At 37.3% G+C, this 19,565-nt stretch overlaps 2 protein-coding genes across 6 annotated transcripts; both read left to right on the forward strand.

Annotated features, from left to right (window-relative positions):
- The first annotated feature begins 137 nt into the window (after positions 1-137).
- On the forward strand, positions 138-9,406 carry LOC148908916 (importin-7-like). Of its 4 annotated transcripts, XM_089035100.1 has the most exons (8): positions 2,277-2,377; positions 3,645-3,673; positions 3,779-3,847; positions 5,160-5,213; positions 5,342-5,412; positions 7,052-7,178; positions 7,943-8,059; positions 9,287-9,406. In XM_089035100.1, the coding sequence occupies exons 3-8, from the start codon at positions 3,835-3,837 to the stop codon at positions 9,373-9,375; spliced, it is 471 nt and encodes a 156-aa protein (XP_088891226.1). In that variant the 5' UTR covers positions 2,277-2,377; positions 3,645-3,673; positions 3,779-3,834; the 3' UTR covers positions 9,376-9,406. The 4 variants fall into 4 exon arrangements, with proteins under 4 accessions (XP_088891225.1, XP_088891228.1, XP_088891226.1 ...); XM_089035099.1 differs by lacking the exons at positions 2,277-2,377; positions 3,645-3,673; positions 3,779-3,847 and adding exons at positions 138-256; positions 413-463; XM_089035102.1 differs by lacking the exon at positions 3,645-3,673 and having other exon boundaries at positions 2,271-2,377.
- Positions 9,407-10,452: 1,046 nt separating this feature from the next.
- LOC148908917 (uncharacterized) lies at positions 10,453-18,801 on the forward strand. Of its 2 annotated transcripts, none has more exons than XM_089035010.1 (6): positions 10,453-11,101; positions 12,690-12,875; positions 13,216-14,833; positions 15,242-15,647; positions 15,880-15,940; positions 16,473-18,801. In XM_089035010.1, exons 1-6 carry the CDS (start codon positions 10,528-10,530, stop codon positions 16,781-16,783), a joined length of 3,156 nt encoding a protein of 1,051 aa, XP_088891136.1. In that variant the 5' UTR covers positions 10,453-10,527; the 3' UTR covers positions 16,784-18,801. The 2 variants fall into 2 exon arrangements, with proteins under 2 accessions (XP_088891136.1, XP_088891137.1); XM_089035011.1 differs by having other exon boundaries at positions 12,693-12,875.
- Positions 18,802-19,565: the final 764 nt, after the last annotated feature.

Consider the following 19,565-nt stretch of genomic DNA (forward strand, 5'->3'; position numbering starts at 1 on the left):
ACTTCCACGTCCAAAAAGTAAAGCAGTTTTATAAAGATTTTTCTTACTTTAGTTACATGACAGGTTTTTTTTCTTGATTAAGGCAGAGAGATAAGGTCCCTTGGGATACCTGTGCTTCAGGCTCAAGCGCATGCTTGAAGGAGCACTTCCAATATGGCGGGATACTGCAAACAGATTGCAGTTCGTAAAGTTTTTCTATGGGGAATAGCTGCCATATATTTGTTTGCATTCTCTTCTCTTTACATCCAAATACCAGGTATCTCACTACTTTAGCACTTCACAAAGTTTTACTTAAAATGTAATATTTTTTCTACGAAAAGTCTTTGTTTTAAAATCGACGTCTGGAGAGAAAATCGATACAAAAAGTTTTAAAAATTTAAATAATTCAAAATTTTGACTACATTTTTTATAGGTCTCTATGGTAGAAATGGTATTATGCCTGCGAAGATTGCATTCAAAGAAGGTAGGACCACAAAATAATATTTCCTTTGAAGAATATTCGATAGTCAATCAATATAATGAATGGGTCATTGAGGTTCTTAGGAGGGGAGGGGTGGGTTGGGTAACAAACGAAGTCACAAATGTTAATTGTATGAAACATAAGACTTGATTAAGGTTGGAGATCAAGGGTGGAATGATTTAATGGCAGTACACTCATCTTTTACGTCTGGGGTCTCAGGTTTAATTCTTGGACTCTGCATCACCTGTAAGTAAAGTTTGTTAGATTTTCTCCAGTCTTCAACCTGTGAGTTAGCCATGCCCTGACTTAGATCAGCCCAGACGTTGTTTCAGGGTTCAATCTGTGAGTTAGCCATGCCTTGACTTAGATCAGCCCTCATGTTCTTTCAGGGTTCTATCTGTGAGTTAGCCATGCCCTGACTTAGATCAGCCCGGAGGTTGTTTCAGGGTTCAATCTGTGAGTTAGCCATGCCCTGACTTAGATCAGCCCAGAGGTTGTTTCAGGGTTCAATCTGTGAGTTAGCCATGCCCTGACTTAGATCAGCCCTCATGTTCTTTCAGGGTTCAATCTGTGAGTTAGCCATGCCCTGACTTAGATCAGCCCAGAGGTTGTTTCAGGGTTCAATCTGTGAGTTAGGCATGCCCTGACTTAGATCAGCCCGGAGGTTGTTTCAGGGTTTGATCTGTGAGTTAGCTGTGCCCTGACTTAGATCAGCCCAGAGGTTGTTTCAGGGTTCAATCTGTGAGTTAGCCATGCCCTGACTTAGATCAGCCCAGAGGTTGTTTCAGGGTTCAATCTGTGAGTTAGTCATGCCCTGACTTAGATCAGCCCGGAGGTTGTTTCAGGGTTTGATCTGTGAGTTAGCCATGCCCTGACTTAGATCAGCCCAGAGGTTGTTTCAGGGTTCAATCTGTGAGTTAGCCATGCCCTGACTTAGATCAGCCCAGAGGTTGTTTCAGGGTTCAATCTGGGAGTTAGCCATGCCGAGACTTAGATCAGCCCAGAGGTTGTTTCAGGGTTTGATCTGTGAGTTAGCCATGTCCTGACTTAGATCATTCCAGAGGTTGTTTCAGGGTTTGATCTGTGAGTTAACCATGCCCTGACTTAGATCAGCCCAGAGGTTGTTTCAGGGTTCTTTCTGTGAGTTAGCCATGCCCTGACTTAGATCAGCCCAGAGGTTGTTTCAGGGTTTAATCTGTGAGTTAGCCATGCCTTGACTTAGATCATTCCAGAGGTTGTTTCAGGGTTTGATCTGTGAGTTAACCATGCCCTGACTTAGATCAGCCCAGAGGTTGTTTCAGGGTTTAATCTGTGAGTTAGCCATGCCCTGACTTAGATCAGCCCAGGGGTTGTTTCAGGGTTCTATCTGTGAGTTAACCATGCCCTGACTTAGATCAGCCCAGAGGTTGTTTCAGGGTTCAATCTGTGAGTTAGCTGACTGATTAGCATCAAGGTTATTTTTAATCTACTGTAGCAAACTCTACTCACACGTGAGCCCAGGAATCAAACCTGTGACTCCAGAGAAGAGATGTGAGTGTACTACTGCTCCTGATAACCTTAGAAGACAACTTGTTTAAGTGGCCATATAATCATTATCATGAAGCTTCAGAAGCAGAGGGTCATCTGCATTGAAAAATTGAGCTTTTATTGAGAATCAAACATTTATTTTTGACGAAAGGACCGCACCTTGAGCTGCCTAGTATTTGTTTTGTAGAGTATGTGACAACTTTGGACAATTTAATGAATAAGCCTACATTGCTATGGTTTATGCCCCATCTTGGCTTGGACATAGAGACAGGAATGGAACTGCTTTGTCTCGTTGGTATGATGATATCTCTTCTGGCCTTTTCAATGGATTCCTGGAGAGATTCTGTTTCATTTTTCATGCTGTGGTTTCTCTATTACTCTGTCTATCAGGTAGTAATATTAAAATGGAATGGGATAAATGGGTTATTAATGGGATGGGAGAATTAAAAGAAAATAAATATGGGAATAGCCCACTTCCGAGATATGCTTTGCTTGTCACACAGAAAGGTTTCAGTTTGAGGCTACGTGCCAAATGCTCAGTCATTCGTGACAGGTGGTAAGAATAAATTTAATTTAGCATGTAGCCTCATACTTGTGCGTGACAAAGCGAAGCATATCTCGGAAGTAGGCTATTGATTGGTCAGATAGAAAAAATGAGATAGAATTTTTTTTCTTTTTGCTATCAGGTTATGATGGTAAAATGGGATGGGATAATTGAGTTAAAGGCATGAGAGAAAAAAAAGGAAAAAGTATGTGAATGATTGGTCTAATGAAAATAAAGACTAGGAATTTTTTTACTATTTTGCTATCAAGTTATAATCATTGTTAAAATGGGATGGGAAATTTAGCTAATGGGATGAGAGAAGTGAAAGAAAATAAATATTGGAATTGATTGTTCAGACATAAAAAATGATTTGGATTTTTTTTTTCATATTGCTATTAGGTTATAATGGTAAAATGGAATGGGAAATTGTGTTAATGGGATAGGAGACAGGGGCGGATCCAGGATTTTGTTCAGGGAGGGGTGCTTTGCAGAAAGTTAACCCAGGGAGAGTTGTAGCCTTAGAATCAAAGGGAAAAAACAGTATTGGTTGTCTTCAAAATAGGGACACAAAGTTGAAACAGGGAAGGGTGTGCACAACCTGCACTCCTCCCCTGGATCGCCGCTGGGAGAAGTGAAAGAAAAAATGATGGTAATTGATTGGTCAGATGAAAATAAATAGCATGGTTTTTTTTTCTATTTTGCCATCAGGTTATAATCATGGTAAAATGTGATGGGAAATTGTGTTATTGGAATGGAAGAAGTGAAAGAAAAGAAAGAGTTTGATTGAACAGTTACAGTGAGGACACTCTAACCATGAACACTTTGTGCTTTTTTACTACTTTTTTTAACATGCATCCCTTGAGTGAATCATTTAGAAATAAGTTATCTTTTGATCACATGGCATATTTGAGTTCAATCCTACTTTTTTAGAGGGTTTGAAGCAGTAAAAAGCTCAGAAAATAAAAATCTGAATAAAGTCAAGTGTTCATGGTTCGAGTGTCTTCACTGTAAAAAGGAAATGGTGAGGAAATTAAAGAATGTTTAAGGGATATTTTGTAATACTTTTTAAATCTTTAATACCTTTTATACTCAATTATTTCATTGACCATCCAGGTTGGACAAACATTTTTGTGGTTTCAGTGGTGAGATTTAGAATTTTTCTTTATATTCCAATTTTCTGATTTTATTTCTACGATTCTTCATTAATACTAAATGTCCAAAGAATAATTCTTTTTCCTTCTCTCTAGGGATATCTTATTGATGGAAGTAGGATTTTTAACTGTATTAGTTGCTCCTTTTGGTCATGTTCCCTCAAGGTACACTTAAAATGTGACTTCTAATATTAACGTTATTGAAATCTGCTTCATCAACGGCACCATCATCAACACCAATTCCTGCACTTTTCGATGTTCTGCAAACTCAGACATTTCAACGGCATGCTTTGAAATTGGTTTTCACTGAGAATTAATCCCCAAGGCAGATTTAGGTGGCATGGGTTGTGTAGTGGTTTACAGCTCGCCTCCACTGTGGTCCTGGTTCAAGCCCCTGCTCAGACTAGGTCATATGTGAGTTGAGTTTGTTTGATGTGTTGTTCTCTCCCTTGCCACGAGGGTTTTTCTCCAGGTTCTCTGGTTTTCCTCCCTCCATAAAAATCAACATGTGAGTTGAGTTTGTTTGATGTGTTGTTCTCTCCCTTGCCACGAGGGTTTTTCTCCAGGTTCTCTGGTTTTCCTCCCTCCATATAAATCAACATGAGAGTCGAGTTTGTTTGATGTGTTGTTCTCTCTCTTGCCACGAGGGTTTTTCTCCAGGTTCTCTGGTTTATCTCCCTCCATAAAAATCGACATGAGAGTTGAGTGTTGTATATTGTAAATATATAATGTAGGGGTAGTGCGTGTGGAGTGAACCTTATGGAAGAGCCCCGTACAGGGAGTGGTAGTTGTATAATATAATATATCAAAATTTACTTCCACCATTCATTTGATAAATTGAAAAGGTACCAACTGATTATTTTTGACTGAAAAGACCCTGAAACAACCTCTGGGCTGAACTAAGTCAGGGCACATCTAACTCACAGAAAAAACCCTGAAACAACCTCTGGGCTGAACTAAGTCAGGGCACATCTAACTCACAGAAGAAACCCTGAAACAACCTCTGGGCTGATCTAAGTAAGGGCATGGCTAACTCACAGATAGAACCCTGAAACAACCTCTGGGCTGAACTAAGTCAGGGCACATCTAACTCACAGAAAAATCCCTGAAACAACCTCTGGGCTGAACTAAGTCAGGGCACATCTAACTCACAGAAAAAAACCTGAAACAACCTCTGGGCTGATATAAGTCAGGGCATGGCTAACTCACAGATCGAACCCTGAAACAACCTCTGGGCTGATCTAAGTCAGGGCATGGGTAACTCACAGATCGAACCCTGGAACAACCTCTGGGCTGAACTAAGTCAGGGCATGGCTAACTCACAGATCAAACCCTGAAACAACCTCTGGGCTGATCTAAGTCAGGGCATGGCTAACTCACAGATCAAACCCTGAAACAACCTCTGGGCTGACATGAAAAGAGCATCTTGATATTAGTAAGTTGTTTTTAATAGATGATTATTCCTTATTCACTTCAGACCGAGGAGGAGAAGAAGAAGATAGTGATGATGGGGATGAAGAATTTGAAGAAGGTAAACTGTACACACACAAGACGTATAGTTAATTAATATGAATCAATACTGCAGTTTCAAGCTCGCAGTTGCACAGAGGTAGCCTCGACTTTGTACAGAATATTTACATATTTTTATATGTTTTATAGATGAACTAGAAAGTGATGAAGATGAAATAAATGAAGATGAAGTGGAGTACATCGAGAACTTAGCAAAGAAGGTACAGTAAGCAAGGAAAATAAATTTTGTAGGACTAAGAGTCTGAGAAACTTTATGATGCAGTTACACCACAATAATACGCAAAACCTTCTAATAGATGTCTCTTTAGCTTAGGAAATAGAGGATATTACATGGGCGCGCGGAGATACGAATTTTATCTTCGAGTGTTCGATTGATATTTAATTGAGTGAGATATCTAAATTGAACACGAGAAGATAAAATTCATATCTCCAAGCGGCCATGTAATGTTCTGTTTATTAAATAGATATCGATGAAACTTAAATAAAACAAAAGCTCAAAAATTCTTTATTAAAATACGTTACTATGTCAACAGTGATATCTTCACATGTGAAAGATATGGTATCTTCCACTGGTGAAAGATATCAAGTTTTTGACACTAGAGAAAACCTGGTATTTCATCGATATCTATATAATAATAATGTTTCCCATTTCAGGTGACATAAAAAAGTATTCCCTAGAGTGTCATATAGTATCATTTCTTTGTTTAATGGTTGCACATGAGAAAACACATGAATATGGATACAACTCAAACAAAGAATCTTATTCTCAAGACCACGTGTCATTTCCTAGAGTATCATTTCTTTGTTTAACAGTTGCACATGAGAAGACACATGAATATGGATACAACTCAAATAAAGAATCTTATTCTCAAGACCACGTGTCATTCCCTAGAGTATAATTTCTTTGTTTAACGGTTGTACATGAGAACACACATGAATATGAATACAACTCAAACAAAGAATCTTATTCTCAAGACCACGTGTCATTCCCTAGAGTATCATTTCTTTGTTTAACGGTTGCACATGAGAAGACACATGAATATGGATACAACTCAAACAAAGAATCTTATTCTCAAGAGAATGACACGTAGTCTGGAATGGGAAAACGATGCACACAAGATGAAGGCGTCCATTCCACACAGAATTAAGAGTCGCTCTATTTTAATTGCCTGATAGCAGAGGTTTGCAGTTTTGGAATCAGAAAATCTTTCACTACTGTTATTCCGTCACTTCTTGAGTGATTTGTCGTGGTCTTTCGTTAATGTGTTGAAATTGAGGTTTGTTTTGGTATTATACGAAGGAAACAACCCCTTCTTGTCAAACGAAAGACCTTGTGTAACGCTACCCGGGGGGTTAGAATATTTCATTGGCGTCACGGGACATGTGATGTTTGCGTTACAGCGTGACGCCATATTTGGTCAAGGCTTGTCATTCAGTCATTATTTGTTTCACTGTGATCCTTTCATTTTGATTTGTTTTCTCTTGATTTGTCTAGGAAATCGCACGATCTCGAGTACAATTCGGAATTTATAGGAACGAGTGATGTTTTGAAAGTTCTGAAAATTGGACGAGCTTTTAGGCGAGTTCAATTTGAGAACTTTCAAAACATCACGAGTTTCTATAAATTCCGAATTGTGCGAGAAGATTGTGCGATTTTTCGTTTATAATACACTCAACAAAATTACGCAACTTAATTGGGACTCTTCAGAGTACAATTTGGGATTTAATTGTACTCCTCTTGTCCAATCAGAATCGAATAATTTTGTAGAGTGTATTATAAATTGTATTATAGCACAGAAAAAAATGATTGAATGCAATATTGATTCTTCGTTGATGTAGGCATCTGACCACCTTGCCGATGAAGATGAGGATGACGATGAAGAAGAGACACCCCTCGAAGGATACACAACAGCAATAGATGAAGAAAGCATGGATGAATATATGGCATTTAAATCAACCCTATTAGGTAAAGTTGCAATGCATGATGGGAAGACTTGGGATCAGGGCAGAACAAGACATTGCCTAGGGAAGGACATCCCTTCTACAACTTGTCTCCCAATGATCATTTATTTATTATAATTATTTCATTATTCTTAATAGAGTACAAACACTAAAAAAGCAAACCACTTTTCACTATTTAGTAGTAAATAGTGCTAATAAAACAATAGAAAATAATTTATCAGTATTTAGTGGTATTTATATTACACACTTATTCTTCGTTTGCACGTTACAAAAGATTTCTCATTAGCATCCATTGTTAACGGTACCACAATGGCCGCCATGTTTTTGTCTTTTAACTCTCTTGGGAATGCTTGCAACCCATCAATAGTGTTTGTACTCTATCTCATTTATTTATTATTATTTATTGCCTCTCACCATTATAATCAACTTTATCAAACTCATGAATAACTCATGAGGAAAACTCAACAGAAATCACGACCGTGAAGAGTGTTGTAAATCTGATACAAAACTGTGTTCATTTGCATAAACTTTAAGTTGGATTTTTTTGGCCAAATTCACTTTAATTTTGAAAATTTTAGTGAAACACAAAGGAACTAACCTAGACGTTTGATAAGCAATCTACAGTATTCGTGTCCGTGTTGTATCATATACAATCACTCGGCTACGCCTCTGCTATATATGTATACTGTATATATTACTTGTGACCCAAGTTGCATGATTCGAAAATAATTTTATATCATGTCAATGATTTTCTCCATCTCATTGAAGCGCTTCAGTCACGTGACCCACAATGGTATGCTGCCATGATGAATGCGCTGACCAAGGAACAAAATAACGAACTTCAGCAAGTGTTTATGATCGCTGACCAAAGAACTGCAGCAGCAGGTAAAATAAAATGTCTAGCTTTTTTTACATACACATGAATGTAAGATAGACTTGAGAGTAAGATATAATGCATGTTACGAAGTGGCCGAACCTCTGTTAAGTGGCCACCCTTGGGAATGTGTTAAGTAGATCTTGAATAGAGGTTTGTTGCTAAATTGGGTATTAGTGGGAGAGGTGGGTTCTCTCCTTGGAACGTTGACATCTGGCTGCTTCATAAGGGCCTGACAAGCGGTCCAAACATGCGACCCAACATTTATCTAACATTTTTTGGGTCAAATGTGACTGTTTTATCATGGTTTTCCAACAATTTTTGGGTCAAATGTTGTGACTGTTTTTTCATGGTTTTCCAACAATTTTGGGTTAAAATGCTGGGTCAAAGGTTGGGACCGTTTGTCAGGGCCTATAAAATTAGATACAAAAAAACATGTATAGACTATTGGAAGTTGGCTTAAATTAATGGAAAAAATCCTTTTAAGTAGAGTGCATACCAGGTATCCGTGAACAACTTCGTAAGAACAAGGACGGCGGAGCAGTTTTTTGATTGCGGGGGGCTCAATAGTGACATTGTATGGCAAGGTGGGTGGGCTGAGTTTAGTGAAAATGTATTAAAATTTCAGCCCCCCCCCCCCCCCCCCCCCCGGTTCCGCCGTCCCTGAAGAAATCGCACAAATTTGTGTACAAATTTGCTAAACTTTGCACCAATTTGTACAATTTTCTTAGGTAACTTTTTCACGGATGTATAGTAAGCACTCTAAGACATTAAAGTGGCACGAAAATCTTCCAAAATTTACTTCAGCTGAAACTTCAATGGAATAATCTTTAAGGCTTTAATAATCACTGGTTAAAGTTTTCTCTTTATATTCCAATGTGAAGTATCATTTTTTTACAAATTTCTATCGGTGTCTGTGACGTCGTACACCCAACACTGAACATCGCTCTATACATTTCATTGTAAATAACTTCAAGTTTTACTTAAATTTTATTAAGCTCAAAGTTCCGCTTAGGGACTTAACGTACATAACTTGTGGTTAGAATCATTTTATGGTATCTTTTCTTCAATACTAAGTATAAAACTAGAAGATATTTTGATTACAAAATACAACAGCTGGGATAAAATTCGAACGATTTTCGTGCTAGTCCCCCTTTAAGAGACTTGAAAACTGGCTGCGGAGGTCGGCTGCATAAGAGGTGGAAGACCTCAGTAATACCTTTGTTTTTGTTTTTCAGAGTCGAAGCGTATTGAAGCACAAGGAGGATTCACTTTCCAGAACGTATCAGTCCCATCTTCATTTACCTTTGGTCAAAACTCGAGCTGAATAAAGTCATTATTATGACAGTAACAAAAAATAGCTTGGTTACTTACAGGACAAGATGTTGAACATAAAAACCTGCTGGACACACTGCTTCAAAACAACAATAACCTTGTTTGATAGAATGAATACCTTGGTTATTGACCAATTGTGAGGTCCCAATAGAGGGATACAGTGCACCCAAAAACCCGTGAAAAAAAAAACACAAACTAATTAGTGGTATAGGCAACCATGGAATTTTTTACTGTTTCGTGCTAGAGACCGATCATTTTTTAGCTTGGGGGGGGGGGGGGGGGGGCATCAAAAAAAAAAGGCTCCAAAGGGGGGGGGGGGGGGGAAGGCAGGCAAAAAAGGCCTCGAGTTACACTTTTCTCTAGGTATGGCGAGGGGGCAGCCAAAGAAATACTGGTTCATTCGGGGGGGGGGGGGCTGCTAGAAAATTATGAAGGGCCACCCTGTTTTCCACCAGTCCCCCCACCCTCCCAGGTAAAAAATGATCGGTTCCCTATTTAGTTCTAGTAATTTTTCGGGTTTTTAAAACTGTTGTCCCTTGAGTTCACTTTTTTAAAGTCGGTAAAAAAAGGGACAAAATCCCTCTACCCCGACCGAGACCGAAAAGGTTTATTCAATAGAACCGTCGTTATAAAAGAAATGTTGAACATCAAGTTAAAGGCTCGTAAAGGCTGCTGAATTTTCAAACATTTAAAAATTATTCACTCTGTAACTTCACTAGAAAAGAGCGAAATTACTAAATGAATCATTTTATAATGTCGCGACTTAACTTCCGGCAGTCTGTAGATCCAGGTAATTGGGCTTCCTGTATTATTGGGGAATCGTGAGGACTAGGAACGAGGAAGAGACGTAGTCTAAAAATAACCCGAGTGGAACGGCATTTCTCTTATTTTGTTTTTTTGTTTGTTTTTTTTTTATGTGGGAGAAGAAAATTTTTCGATCAAACTGTTTGTGAGTCTGATTATTTCTAGACTTGTAGACTTCAAGAATAATGAGAATAAAGCTTTATAAACGATTCTCAAAAATGTCTCACGTTTTCTAGGAAATGAGTGCGCAATGAATTCTAGGATTGATTGAATTAGTGTGACCAATATGGCGTCGTAAAAGATAAAGAAATTGTGTTTTCTACTTAGAAAAAAGATCACGATGAGCAATTCTGTTAGCGTTGAGGATGTCTTTGGAAATTCACTTGCATGGAGTAACTACAGTAGACTTTTAAGACTGATATTATCGGGAGGAACCAGAGTTCTAAGAGAATTGTTTGATTTCTTTATTCCTCCAGAAAATCTAGCAAATGCTCTAGAAAAGAATCCGCATATCTTGAGAATGAAGATGAGGAGGAGAATGTTTCCACGTTCTGCCTCTCATGTTAGTTCAGATTATTGGGATTTTTTGTTACTTCGTATGCATCTTAGAACTCTCTGTAAATTACCGACACCATTGTCTGCAGACCTGGAAAGACTGAATCGATATAGAAATATGCTTGTCCATCAAATGGAGGGTATAACCGATGAGGAGTTTATACGCAGGTGGGAAGAAATCAAAAACACTTTACTGAGGATCGTACATTTTTATGCTCCTAGTTCCCAAGTAGCTTGGGAAAAAGCTATTGATGAACTTCTTACTACCCCTTTATCCGATGGCAATCAATCAGAGGAAGAAAAAACAAAAGAAGAGGTACTTATTCCATTCCCAGTAAAAGCTGAAGGTTACAGTTTAGGTAAGCTAAAATAGGCCTTAGCTATTATAATTTCATTGTTCATTATAAGAAAAGTGTGAATATATTAATAGCTCCACATGTGGAGATTTTTACTTTTGACAAGTACAATTCTAATAGTAAATCATTTGAAAGTCAAGTTCAAAGGGTTAATGAAGAACTAATAGCATCAGAGAAGCAGATTTACCATCATGCATTACAGACCCCAAAGACATTGGGTTAGATCAATTAAACATGATGCATAACTTTTGATGGTCCAGCTTTGGTACAAACAGCCCTATATATAGTCCCTCTCACAATACAAAATAGACCCTTTAATGGTTTTTTCAACTTTTTACATGAATGGGTCACATTGACCAAGTAGAAATCTTATACTTGACGCAATGACTCCCTACTAGACACTGTTCAAGACCCTATAGCACTTGTGGGACCCATTGAGTGTAGTCGTCGTGCATGTGTTCAACCCCTTCTTTGATTGCATGTCACCTCTTTGCGGCCATGTTGTTGCTTTTTAACAAAAGACTTCTCATTAGCATCCATTTTAACAGCATCAAGATGGCCGCCATGTTTTTGTCTTTTGACTCTCTTGGGAATGCTTGCAACCCATCAATTAGTGTGACTTTATAAGTCTTGGCATTCCAGAGCTAGTAGTGCACAGGTAACAAAGAAATTTCATATTCAGGATTTTCTAGAGTACTGTATGGTAATCAACTCCATGACTCTTTGAAAGGTTAACCAAAGAGAACTATATTTTGATTGATGTTTCTCTGTAATCATAATATTAAAACTCATAATAAGCTTATTAAAAAAACTTATTTTACAACCAATTCACTCCCCATAGGAGGCTCTTCTGTGAGGTTCCCTCCACATGCACTACTACTACATTCTATATTTGCAACATAGAACACTCATCTCACATGCTGATTTTTATTACAAAGTAAGCGTATGACATGCCATTACTTATAATAATACTTCTCCAACTAATTAAAGTGAAGTCATTAAACCCGTGAAATGGATATTAGACTAATACACTTTAGTAGACCCTAATTCCATTGTTTTCTTTTGTGTCTATTTGACTAGAGTGAAGTCACTAAACCCGTGCAATAGATATTAGACTAATACACATTAGTAGACCCTAATTCCATTGTTTTCTTTTGTGTCTATTTGACTAGAGTGAAGTCATTAAACCCGTGCAATAGATATTAGACTAATACACTTTAGTAGACCCTAATTCCATTGTTTTCTTTTGTGTCTATTTGATTATTACACATTGACTAATAATTTTTATTTCACGGGTTAAATGCCTTCACTCTAATGATTCAGAGTTAATGAAGTCACTAATAGGAGGCCATTTGCAAGACATAATCACATGACTGTTACTGACTTCAAAACAATTTGGTTCTTACTTATTTTAAAGAGCTTTTGCTGGATTACTAATGTCATCACCAAATGCATTTCCAGAATTCTATTACCAAAATCTTAAAGTTATTAGAAATATCTTTGTGAAATCATCACTTCGGTGCTCTATTGTATATTAAGGACAATGATTGATATTGATTACACTCTGATGTTAATTCATTTCATGATGAAGCAGAAGCAGAAGCAGGAGCAGAAGCAGCTACAACAAAACCTCCTGAGATTCTTGCCAGTAGTTCTGAGGCCTTGGAAGCTTACAAAGAAGCCCTTACAAGGGGTAAAACAAAAAATAGGCGTGTGCTGGTAACAGTAGTAGGACCACCCCGTGCAGGAAAGACAAGCCTGTTGAAATCTTTAAAAGGTATATAATGACAGATTACCATTGATTTTTTTCAAAGAGGGGATATCTTAGAAATAAGGCATGGATAAAAAGTGTGATTTGTTGTGTGAGGGAACGATTTATTTATTCATCTATTCATCTATTCATCTATTCATCTATTCATCTATTCATCTATTCATCTATTCATCTATTCATCTATTCATCTATTCATCTATTCATTCATTCATTCATTCATTCATTCATTCATTCATTCATTTATTCATTTATTCATTTATTCATTTATTCATTTATTCATTTATTCATTTATTCATTTATTCATTTATTCATTTATTCATTTATTCATTTTTGTTTATTTTTGAAGGAGAGGAGTTCGATGCTTCTGAAGAGAGCACTATTGGAATTGGAATTCAGAAGGCCTTTTGCATACCACAAGATAATTTTTGGTTTGAGGAAAGTGATGGCAAAAACGATTTGCTAAATAATCGTATTGTTGAATGTATGGCTCAGGACCTCGTAAAAATTCAGACAAGAGAAGGCAAACTAGTCGCTGAGACTGCTACCAATTATCAAGCGGTTGCCGACCATCATGCAAATCAACAAGGTTTAGAACATGAAGAACCTGAAATTGGAGAATCAGTAAAAGAAAGTACAAGCGGGTTACAAGAATCAATCTTTAATGAACTAGTACAAATTCCAAAAGAAATACAATATTTACTTGACAAACGCATCAGGGACAAGACGGGCGGCCAGAGAACAAACGAAAACGAAATCTCCTTAAAAACACTTGATTTTGCTGGACAGCAAATTTACGAAGTCATTCTCCCGTTATTTATATCTTCAAAGTCAATCTATATATTGGTTCATAGCTTAGAAAATGACCTTCGTTCGGATGCGCAGCCAAAGGTAAAGCATGGCAACTCAGAAAGGAAACTCAAAAATCCTTTTAAAATGACATATTTGGACGCTCAAGAGTTTTGGCTTTCTTGTATTTCATCGTATACGAACTTGAAAAAGGAAGTTGACTCTGTTGACTACAGAACCCAAGTGGCATTGCCACCAGTATTTGTAGTTTGCACTCATGCAGATGTATGTAATCAAGACCCGAAGAAAGTTGCTCGAGAATTGTGTGAGTTTTTGACTCGCCCTGAAAACCCCTATGGCAAGCACGTTGTACCAAATGTCTACACCGTTGATAACAAATTATCAGGAAACAAAGAAGTACAAGATGAATCTGCCAAAAGATTGAAGACGGATGTTGAAGAACTATCTAAATTGCTTCCCCAAGTAAATGAAGATATTCCAGTCAGCTGGCTGCGATTTGAGGAGGAGCTTTCAAGACTTGTAGAGAAAGAGCAGAAGAAGTACGTTAATTTGGAAGAAGCTAAGGGGATCGCTACCCAATGCAACGTCAACACAGCCATAGAATCCATCGAGTTTACGACACTGTTAAACTACCTGCATGACTTAAAGACAATCATTTACTTTGAAGAAACAAGAACAGTATTCATCGATACGCAGTGGTTGGTTGATATGTTTGTTAAGGTCATCACAGTCATGCCATTTGAAGAATGGAAGGCGTATGCTGCTTATTGGAGAAAACTGGAAAACGAGGGTATTTTACAACGAGCTCTAGTAGAGCATGTGTGGAGTGACATAGCAAGTGATGGGCAAAACACAGTTGACTCTTTGCTTCTGATCATGGAGAAGTTCTCACTGATTTGTCCGTGGAAGCTGAATGAAAAACAAGTGTACCTTGTTCCTTGCATGTTGTGTAACAGCAAGGGAACTGAGAACATCGAAAAGCTGCTAGCTGACCAGAAATCTTCAACAATGCTCATTCGTTTCAAAAGTGTTCACTTGCCTATTGGCATCTTTCCAAGGTTGTTGGTAGCTCTTGCTGAACATGGCAAGAAGGAATGGCCAAAAGTAAGTCAAGGCAAGAAGGAATGTCTACCAAAGCTTCGCCCGAACTTTTGCAGGTATATTTAATACAATTCATTGATTTTGTAGAAATACATGATAAATATTTTCCTTTGCTTTCGTCACGTGTATGGGTGTTTGCATTCTTTATTTGCTTGTTAATTTGCTTGTTTGCTTTCGTACTTATTCACTTGCATTGCTTATCGTTTGCGTGGTGGCATAGGTACAAGACAGAGTGTATTGGGGGTTCATTCCTTGGCTTTGCGGAAATTCGAGCATCACTTGTCAGGCAATTCTCTTCAGTCCTTGTCACCAAGCTATTTCTACAATTTTTCTACATTTTCTCGTAGCCTGGAACTTCGCTCTGTGATTGTCCCACGTTATGATGATGCAACAACAACTTAAAGAGAATTACATTGTCTGATTGATTCTTTGCTTGTATCATCTTATAATGCTTCATTTATTAGGATGTTCAACGTTGGACAAGAAGGAAATCTTGACATATGTATTACCTCAGGGGTTCGAACCATATGCGTGACCGTCTACAACAAGAAAAACATTGATGGCGCATCAGTAACTAAGTTCTGTCAGTCCGTGCGAAAATTGCTTGATGAAATCTTTGCCGCCATGGAAAACACGTGTCCTCGAGTGGAAAACATGGCATTGGAGTATGGTATTCGCTGTCCAGTCTGTACAAAGTCGGAATGCAGCTCTCACGAGACAAAGGGATGTAAAAGAGATTCATGTCAGCACTTTGTCAGTGAGGAAGAGTTGAAGCTTGGTGGAGCAGAATGTTATGAGGATGACACGAACCCAGACACCTTGATAAGAGAGGAGACATATTCACACTGGTTTCCCAAACCAAACAATAGTGTAAGTAAATTAGAAGTATTGATTGTTTGAGATTTACAAATTGAATCCGTTCGATAACTTATTGAACGGATGCAAGTTTGAAAATATCAAAATGAAATTTAAAGGAGTTACAGTAATTTTATGCCATCTTTTTGTATCAACTAGCAGTACAAGATTAACCCCCTATTTACCACCAACTCTTCCTTTTCTCCTTGTATTTGCATGTTTTTGATGTTATTGCATATCTTTGTAGTCCCAGGTCCAGGTTGAAACTCATCAATTGGAAACGAACAGTCACGGCAATGGAGCAACAGGTTTGAAAACCTATCAAAGTATTTTTTTGATATGATATCTAAGCTTGACAAGCTGTCTTTAAAAGTAATTCTTAGATAGCGTGATAGACATGATATCTAAGCTTGACAAGCTGTCTTTAGAAGTAATTCTTAGATAGCGTGATAGATATGATATCTAAGCTTGACTAGCTGTCGTTAGAAACTGACTGACCGACCAACCGACCCACCCATCTGACCCATCTAGGCCGTATGTGAGCAACTTACTGACTTCTTTTTTTCTTCAAATATAACCACTTTTAAGTTTAAAAACTTCATCTGCACATACCACATACATTTTCAAAGAACCACTGAGGACGTAAAGAAACCCGGACAATGACAACCCTTAGTACTGACACCTTATACTAAATATCTCTCATGTTTGTAAACGCCTTCGACCATAAAGGTGCTATATAAAACATAAAGTTTTAAATCATTTCACTTCACAAAAATTTGTCATGGACATTGGACACTGGACATTTTTTAACAGATATCTTATCTGTACGTCGTTTTACAGGTGGCATACCTAAAAAGAGACGGAAAATGGAAAGAAACCTTTCACTTACACCATTAGAAGAGGAGCTAGATGAACTTGCTGGAGAAATCATCACAATTTGGCAACGTCTTGGTAGAAAACTTGGAGTTTGTAACAGTAAGATAGAAGAAATTTTAAGAGACAACATACATTATGCAGAAATAAGAGAAAAAGCCTTCCAGATGCTTTTGTCTTGGAAGGAATCCAGTGAAAATCCATCATATCGTACCTTAGGTAATGCTTTAATAGAATTAAAAATGCTCGGCCTTGCACGGCGGTATTGTGACATGTAACAGCTTGTTAGACGAAATCTTTGGTTTTCTGAGATATATTTTGATTGCAAAGTAAAGGTTATTTTCTAGAGCAAGATGAATCAGATGAATCAGTTACCGCATATCTGACATATTAGATGTGCAAAAGCTACTAGTTCATTGTTTCGTTTACGAAAATACTTTGGAACAAAGAAATACAATAGAATAATAGGATTCTTTTATCTCGACCTTAGTGCACGCTTTTTGAATGAATAAGTATATAAGTACGGAAACGCCTTAATGTAAATTCATTCAGTCAAGTAACACCAGCTACGAGTACGTTATACCGTTTCTCGATTTGTCGCTTTTTTCTTTAGATAGTAACGTTTGTATCACAGTTATCTCTAGATTTCGAACAAGCAAAAGTAACAGAAGATGATGTTAAAAGATTAGATGATTAAAGTTCTGAAACCACGTAGTCGTCGAGTAACTTCCAGTAATTTCAAGTTTATTTCAAAACATTCATGAACAAGAAAAACAATTTAGAAAGTAGCAAAATGTTTTTAATTAACTTTCTAAGGTAAAACACAAAAATATAAAATATTAGTATTAATTTTATCCACTATTTGTGAAACTGGATCGTGCTGTAATGATAATAATAACTTCCTTTCGACTGCTAAAAATAGACCATGTGATACTGAGCACAACGTACTCGTATTAACCCATGAGCATGCAGATGAGAAACCATGGGTTTATATTTACTCAGCATTTTTGGTCACGGTTTGTTTCTTTTTTGGAAACATTTTTAGAACAACTGTTAGCCATTCCGAGGTTGAGGAAAATACTGGGTCGAGTTCGCATTGCAGTGCATTGTGGGGCTGTAGGGGACGAAATACGCGACATTTTCTCTCTCGACCTCGGAATGACCAATAAACTTTAGATCATTATGAATGGCTTAGTATGCATGTTATATACAGTCAATGTCATTAACGTTGTCCACCGAAAAAAAGACATCTACACATTTACACATTTAGACTAAAAGAAATATCACGTGTTTCCTCGAACGTTCTGGCGTAAAACAAACGCTGAAGTACAATTCTCCATCTTAAATCCTCACTAAATGATCAGGGCATTCTGGATTTTCGATTCACGAGTTGAATATTACATTTAAAGTTCAGGCTCACTTAGTCTAAATGTGTAAATGTGTAAATGTGTAAATGTCTAAATGTGTAATTGTCTAAATGTGTAAATGCCTTTTTTCGGTGGACAACGTTAATGACATTGACTGTATGTGTTTACTCCGACGAAGGACTAGCGTCCGAAACGTCAGTAAGTTTTTTCATTCTTTCATCTCTTCACGGTGTAAAATTTACCCTTTTATCATTACTGTTTCATTAGAAACACCGACGCAGATCACACTAGTTTTTAGCTAGTTATCTCTTCTATGTATAGTTAGTTTTTTGATTCTTTTAACTTGTATTTTTACTTTTTTTACATGTATATATGTATATTTATCATCACTGTTTCATTAGAAACACCGACGCAGCTCACACTAGTTTTTAGCTAGTTATCTCTTCTATGTATAGTTAGTTTTTAAATTTTTTAACTGGTATTTATACTCTTTTTACATGTATATATGTATATTTATAGAGTGTTTTACTGGGAAATACGCCACTTTTTATACAAACTACATCCGGGACCTGAGTAACATATTTTCCATCTCTTCACTAGTGAGAATATCGATGACGTCACTTGCGATGTTTTCCCGCTCACTTGAGGAGCGTTGTAATCATAGTTTTTCTTTGTGGATTTGTCTATATGATATGAAGTTTATCTTCGAGTGGTGAAAAATATTTCACTCGTTCGCTGCGTTCACTCGATCGTGTGAATATTTCCACCACTCGAAGATAAACTTCATATCTTCGCGCCACCGTGTGACATCCTCTACATATATTTTTAACAAACACTATAGAAGAACAAAGTTATAATGAACCCTCGTTATTAAAGTTATATAAATATAAAATAAAAAAGAGAAAATAAATCTGCAGTTTGTAATTTGAGTGTGAAATATTTTCGTTATCGATGCCAGCCCATTCCCGTTCCCAGACCTTTAAATGCATTAACCAAATCGTATTATTTTTTATATATTTTATATTTTTATATTTTATATATTTTTTTACCTTCGTTATGAGGCTCTGCTATCCGAGGTTGAGAAAATATTGGGTCGAGATGGCATTATATTGCATTGTGGGACTGTTTTAGGGGCAATACATTTATCTAAGTTGTCTCCACTTCTCTTACTATAAAGCCGCCCTTCAAAGTATTTTCACCTGCAACAAAAAGGCTGAATTTTCGGTTGTTTTTCTTTTGGAATTTCACTTGCTATTCTATTCTGTATTGATGTAGGTTTTAATCGTAGTTTTTCTCGTAAATTGTACCTTGTTTTGTATTTGGGGGGGGGGGGGGGGGGAGGTTAGTTTTCCTCGCAACCAATGACCGAAAGCCAACTACATTTGGCGGCAAGATGTAGGACGCGCTCGCTTGCGTATCCCTTCAGCCAAATAATCAAGATACTACTTCCACGTTTTTCTTACTTTAGTTATAATTACATGAAAGGATTTTTTGCGTGAACAAAGCAGAGAGAAAAGGGCCCTTGGGATACCTGTGCTTCAGGCTCAAGCGCATGCTTGAAGGAGCACTTTCAATATGGCGGGATACTGCAAACAGATTGCAGTTCGTAAAGTTTTTCTATGGGGAATAGCTGCCATATATTTGTTTGCATTCTCTTCTCTTTACATCCAAATACCAGGTATCTCACTACTTT

This window comes from Actinia tenebrosa, unplaced genomic scaffold, assembly GCF_029948245.1.
Source record: "Actinia tenebrosa isolate PJP-AT-01 unplaced genomic scaffold, QUT_ActTen_1.0 PGA_scaffold3__52_contigs__length_22856419, whole genome shotgun sequence".
Taxonomy (NCBI): domain Eukaryota; kingdom Metazoa; phylum Cnidaria; class Anthozoa; order Actiniaria; family Actiniidae; genus Actinia; species Actinia tenebrosa.